A 6,601-nucleotide genomic window follows, 5' to 3' on the forward strand; every position below is an offset into this window, starting at 1 on the left:
GAAGACTATTCGAGATGGCCAGCACAAGAATCGGACTTTGACACAACTATTGAAGAAAAAAGGGTGCATGTTCATGCAACAACAAAAGTAAAAGACTTTCACGACATTCTCGATCGATTTTCTGATTTATCACGGGCTTTGAGAGTTATATCGTATATTATGAGATTCTATCAAAGAATCAATCCCAAAACGAAATATTCCTTTAAAGCGGAGTCTCGTTCAATTTCGGCCAACGAAATTAAAACAACGACCCAACACTTAATAACGATTTGTCAAAAACAATATTACAGCGAAGAATATACAAGGTTAAAATCTGGAAAATCCATCGACGGAAAAAGTGAAATCCTGCCTCTTAACCCGTTCATCGACAAAGATGAGATTCTGAGGGCTGGTGGTCGTCTGAGCGCATCTAGCGATCTGTCCTACAATGAACGTCATCCTATCATTCTTCCGTATGGTTGTAGGATGTCCCGTCTCTTGGTCCAGTTTATCCATAAAATTTCCGTGCACGGAGAAAACCAGCTGATGCTGCGACTTATCCGATCGCAGTATTGGATTCCCAGAGTGAAAAACTTGATACGGTCCGTCATACATAACTGCAAGGTCTGCACGATCCACAAGAAACGGTCGCAAACTCAACTTATGGGAATCCTTCCCAAAGAACGCACAACCTTTTCCCGTGCATTCACAAACACGGGGGTGGATTTCGCGGGCCCGTTCGACATCAAGTCCTACCGGGGCAGAGGATGTCGCATGTCAAAAGGCTACGTCTGTCTCTTCGTCTGTTTTTCGACGAAAGCCATTCACCTTGAAGCTACCAGCGACCTTAGCACCGCGTCCTTTCTAGCCGCTTTCGCAAGATTCGTTGCTAGACGAGGATGTCCAAAAAACGTTTACTCCGACAATGGTACTAACTTTGTCGGAGCCTCACGATCTTTACGATCGGAATTCAAAGCATTTTTAGCTGAGGCACGCAATAGCACCCTCACTAAGTACAGCCATCAAGCCTTAGAGTGGCATTTCATACCCGCTGCGGCCCCTCACATGGGCGGTTTGTGGGAAGCTGGGGTGAAAAGTTTCAAAACCCACTTTAAAAAGGTCGCGTCCGACCACAAATATACTTTTGAAGAGTTCACCACACTCTTATGCCGTATTGAGTCTTGTCTCAACTCACGACCACTAAGCCCCTCTTCAAACGAACCGTCTGACCTGGAGCCGCTTACCCCCGGTCATTTTCTGGTCGGCGGGCATCTTCTTGCCCCACCCGAAATCGATGTAAATGAAAGTCCAGCCTCAATCGTAAATCGATGGCAGAAACTGAAGGCCCTACACCAGACATTCTGTAGGAGATGGAAATTGGAATACCTCACCGAGATGCAGAAACGCATCAAGTGGAAACATCCACAAACCAACTTAAAACAAGGGGACCTGATCGTTGTTAAAGAAGAAAACCTGCCACCAAACGAATGGAGATTGGGCAGAATAGTCAAGCTACACCCAGGTTCCGACAACCGAGTAAGAGTAGTCGACATCGAAACAGCTAAGGGAGAAATCAGAAGGCCAATTGCAAAATTGGTCCTACTTCCGCCCTACAACGAAAATAGCACCACCTCGCAGTAAACTTCCTACCTACTCTGTATTCCACTTCACAAAACCCACCTATTCCACTTCTTACTCCCTACGCAATCCCACATCTCAAATGTCAATGGCGTTTCAGAGTTCAGCATTCTCAAACACTAAATATTCCAGCAACAGAATTATCGCTATGAATAATTTCTGAAAATATCGCTTCTTCGAATTCACTATCAGAGGATAATAAATTTTGTTGCATAGGTACACCATTAAGTAATGCTTGTGGGGAATCAACAAAACCTAAACGCTCAATGAATTCCGCCGACAATTGTTGACCATAGTCATAATCGGAGTCTTCTCCTAGAATATTATCAATGTTACTGCCATATAAATTACTAAACAATTTCCCGGTATATAATAATTTAAATTAAAAAGCCGAAGAGACCTTTACGGCTGAATTGTCGGTTTACAAAATATTCCCAGCCAGTAAACTGTGCCCCGTTTAAGTTGATACATATTTGTACATTTTGAAACTCCATAAACAAAATTATAACGTGATCGCTAGTTTTAAAACAGCCGATTTCTAATAAATCTAATGTAGAACCAGCTTTTATAGGACATGACTAGTGGAATTTCACTGTAAATGGTATGCCCCAGGTATAAGCAGCAGTTAAAAGGGAAAACATAGAATCAGTTTTTCGTTTTTGTTTTAAAATTTCCAAAATAAAGTGGTTTTTTTTTTGTTTTAAATTTCTTCTAATCGGTTACGAATTACATTTGTCAAGCAGCTTGGTATGTTTTTTTTGTTAAATAAAATGCCAAGCTTATAGTGGAAGAAACGGAAACACAAGCAAGTGGTAGCTAATCAACGGAGTGCACACCGAGGAGTGCACACCGAGGACATTTAAATATTATACATATAAACAATACACTCTTCCAACGATATTTTGTGTTATACATACGGTGACCATAAATATGGATCCAAATGAAGGACAATTTTTTTGAAAATATGCCTACATATATTAACGTAGCATAAAAATATCAAAAGAGTAGTTATGATTCTAATTTCTTAATACATTTTAAACTTTAAAAAATGAATCACGTTTTCTTCATCGATATTAATCTTTTTTTTCACATGAATATTTATAAAAGTATCGCACGACATATTACAATTACAATAGCTTACACGAAAAGTGAAAAGCTTTAAAATATTATTTTATAGGCAAATGTTGAGTCGTTCAAAAAAGTGATTTTTGGTACTTTTCGTAGCTTTTCTTCAATATCTCATGAAAAAATCTCCCAATCAACGTAAGCAACTTACAACTCAAAGGGTATTGATGTGCCTCTTACTAAAATATATGACTTGTGGCGACTTCAATGAAAGTTATCATTACCATTTGCATTTTGTCGTCGCCGTCGAGGAAAGTGAGCTTTTCAATCAAATACGCAGATTCATTTGAATATGTTTTTTCCATTATTTTTAAAATTCAATAAGGAAGATATATCACTACAGTAAATTTTGAGCCACAGAAATGTAGAAATGTAGATGCTATGGAGCGCAATCTGCACAAATTATATATTCCTGTAAAGGGAACTTTGTAACTCGTCGTTTACGTCGATTCTTGACGTCGATTCTTGCCAAATAACTGCTAACTAAGAAAATTAAACGCGAGGGTGGAAATTTGTTGGTTGCAGCGGAAAAAGTGGAGCGCACAAAGTGGAAATTCATGCAGTTGTTTATATTTTCGTAATTTTTTCAGTTAGTGGTGTTTTTTTGTAATTTTCTTTGAGTTTAAACAAATTTGTAGTCGCTACCGCTGCCAACACTGCATCAACACATTGCTGCAGTCGCCGCTGTTGGCGTTGTTACCGAATAACGAATTTTTTTTGCATATACGGCAATAAAAGCCTTAAACAAACAAACTCAAGCAAAATGATTAAGCTAAGGAATTTATCGAACGTTATCAATAACACAGCAGTACGCTCCATAGCTACCTCAGCACCACTCAACGAAGCCGATTCATGGTTTTCTAAGTTGTTGGTGCGTAAAATTGAGCCAACTAAAGAATCACACAGTCGTATGCTTAGTGATAAGGAAATCATTTATGCCTTGCATACGCACAATGTACGTCCCGGTTATATGGATGACTATTTGAAGAATTACAAAACTTCTGTACAATTAGTTAATGAAAAGAAAGCAATTTTATCATGCAACTTGGTCGCTTCTTGGACCGTACATGTCGGAGATATGGATCAGTGTTTGCATTTATGGAAGTACACTGGCGGTTTTGAAAAGATCGATATTGCCAAGGAAGATTTGTGGCATGATGAGGAGTACATGAGTTTAATGAATGAGCGCATAAAATATTTACGTTCACGTCATTTACAATATTTGTTGGCCTTCAGCTACTGGCCGAAAATCGAAAATCGTCCAGACAAACATATCTACGAGATGCGTTCATATCGATTAAAACCCGGTACAATGATTGAGTGGGGCAACAATTGGGCGCGAGCCATTAACTTCCGTAAACATAACAACGAAGCTTTTGCCGTTTTCTTCTCACAAGTCGGCCGTCTATACAATGTGCATCATATTTGGTGCTACAAGTCTTTATTGGACCGTAAGGAGACACGCGAAGCCGCCTGGCGTTCACCCGGTTGGGATGAATGTGTTGCCTACACAGTGCCACTCATTAAAGATATGCACACACGCTTTTTAGCTCCTACTGAGTTCTCGCCAACACAGTAGAGCAAAGATATAATACGTAAACAGATATAGCCAACTTTTTTCTTTTTTATTGCCAGCTACTTTATTTTTTAAGCAATTCTATGCAAATGGTGTGTAACATACACATACTCATTTAAAAAGCTGCTGACGGCACACACTCGTCAGCATAATACGCACAATATTAATAACTAACAAACGCTTCACATCATGTCAACATTTTATAAATTTTGTGTTATTTTCAGATTTTTTTCTATAATCCACATAGCTAAGTTTAAAGTATGTATCTGCAATTGTTGAGCTTATTTAGTTAATATTCTATAAAAGAAAAGAAAAACTACATATGTATATATGTTTATAGCCAACCAATTTTTATCATGAATACTTGTGTATAACTTGTTGCTACGCATCCGAAAATTGTTACTAAAAATCACTTTTTTGGAAAAAATCCATCCATTGTCCGATAATTTTGGAATAACGAATAAAATGTGGGACAAATGCAGGACACTTGGGGAAAATTCAGTACATTTTCAGGTTTTTCAGATTTGAAAAACTACGCAGGACCGCCCTTTGAAAAGCGGTCCCAAGCTGGAAGCACAATTGGGTCCATATCGAAAACTTGCAAAATTTCGGGCGGCACAAAAGATTTGTCGATCACAACTTCAAAACCGAATTTTTGTAAGCTCGATTATAAGTGCGGCAGGGGCTCATGTTTTTTACATGGTTAATTTGGAAATATATAAATTTTAGATAAACTCACAAAGTTAACAAATATGCCAGCTGACTTGATTGGATATTTATATGCTGCTACTGTGGCTGCTGGTGGCATTATAGGCTATGTTAAAGCCGGTTCCATCCCCTCGTTGGGCGCTGGTTTGGCCTTTGGTGCTATACTTGGCGTAGGTGCACATTTTAATTCACAGGAGCCCCCCCGTCCACTCTTGCAGTTGGGCACAGCGGCTGCTTTGGCCGGCATGATGGGTGCACGTTGGCAACGTTCCGGAAAACTAATGCCAGCTGGCATGATTTGTGTGATATCCGTGGCAGCCATATTGCGAAATTTGGTTGCATACAACCGGTACTTGCCCCTCCCAGGGAGGCAACAGTAAATGCGTATCGCTGCCTATATTGCATATAAACTCCATTAATTAAAGCCACGCTTAATTGTCGAATCTGAAAATGAAATGAATGAATTGAATAACAATGATAATTTACTAATTACTACCAAACTTACCACGTGCCAAATCCAGAATGAAATTTTCAGTCATTCAGGAAGTTATTGCTATGTCAAAACTTTGACATACGGTATTAGCTCAACGTTTGACATATGTGATTGGGCGAATTGCGAGCCTTCATAAGAGTAGGGCAAGCAGCACCATCTGGTTGTCAGGTGCACAACTTGATAATAAACGGCGAGAAAAAAAAAATTCATTTTGTGGTGCATGCTATACAGTGTTGCCAGGTGATTGTATTGAGAAAGCGTCAGTTTGGTTATCAAAAAAACGCCTTTTGCATGTAAAAATCGTCAACATGTAATAAAAATTTTTAATAAACTGCACCAGGAAGCCTCTGGATTTTTTTTCATTTATGCTAGCTTCTGATGATGTATGTAAGAATAAAAAGTTTTACGTTTTTTTTTTACGAATTTAAAAATTCGCATTTCTTTAACAAAAATACTTTAATTGGAATCAAATCACAGGTTTATCGTCTTTTTTTTGTTCTCAAACTGCAACTTAACTATATGCATTAAAAACTGTACATACTCACTTAGTTCTACCTGGCAACACTGATGTACTATTTACTGGCTTAGCCCGGTCTCGAACCCATAGTGAGGAAATTTTCTTTCGCCGTGCCAGGCCAAGTGGTGAAACTCACCACAAAACCACAAATCACACCTTTTACGAGATTACAAATTTCACGGTGTGTTCGGGGAAATAGTGATCGAAAAGTTTGTACTACATAAAGGTCTGTTCGATGCAAAAGCAAATGGCAACAAATGTAATAGAATAAAAATCTTATAGCGATGGTCACCTTCCACAGATCTGTTTTAACCCAAATACGAAACCTTACGCTCAAAGTCATAGAAAATAAAGAAGACTTTAACCGCTTTTTAAATTGAAGCTTTTTGATAAAAACGCCACTTGGTAGAGCTGTGTAAGTCTATTTATTTTTTAAGAGTAAGACCATACTTAATACCGCACAAGTACGCGGAGACTGAAAGTCTGAATTGGCCCAGTTTTGTACTTCACCAAGTCAAAACAAATTAAATAAATAAACAAATAGTATATATATATATATATATAT

General features: G+C 38.4%; 2 protein-coding genes across 6 annotated transcripts in view; both read left to right on the top strand.

Annotated features, from left to right (window-relative positions):
- LOC118748808 (protein NipSnap-like) overlaps positions 1–4,737 on the top strand; it is a 178,322-nt gene extending 173,585 nt beyond the window's left edge. For 2 of the 5 annotated variants that reach the window (XM_036483508.1, XM_036483507.1), the window contains exon 2: positions 3,481–4,737. In XM_036483508.1, the coding sequence (XP_036339401.1) occupies positions 3,506–4,321 (816 nt within the window). In that variant the 5' untranslated portion in view covers positions 3,481–3,505 and the 3' untranslated portion in view covers positions 4,322–4,737. Of the gene's footprint in view, positions 1–3,233; positions 3,320–3,380 lie in introns of those variants that run through there. The other 3 variants (XM_036483506.1, XM_036483505.1, XM_036483504.1) reach the window with 3 other exon arrangements.
- A 333-nt stretch (positions 4,738–5,070) lies between these two features.
- Positions 5,071–5,407, top strand: LOC118748820 (transmembrane protein 14 homolog). The gene has a single exon (XM_036483524.1). It carries the CDS (start codon positions 5,071–5,073, stop codon positions 5,404–5,406), a length of 336 nt encoding a protein of 111 aa, XP_036339417.1. The 3' UTR covers position 5,407.
- Positions 5,408–6,601: the final 1,194 nt, after the last annotated feature.

The sequence above is a fragment of the Rhagoletis pomonella genome, unplaced genomic scaffold (genome assembly GCF_013731165.1).
Source record: "Rhagoletis pomonella isolate Grant_MI unplaced genomic scaffold, Rhpom_1.0 Rhpom_scaffold_00013, whole genome shotgun sequence".
In the NCBI taxonomy this organism is placed as follows: Eukaryota; Metazoa; Arthropoda; class Insecta; order Diptera; family Tephritidae; genus Rhagoletis; species Rhagoletis pomonella.

What these genes read in the sequence shown, in the direction of transcription:
- LOC118748820 (XM_036483524.1), top strand. Translation starts at nt 5,071, where the DNA reads ATGCCAGCTGACTTGATTGGATATTTATATGCTGCTACTGTGGCTGCT.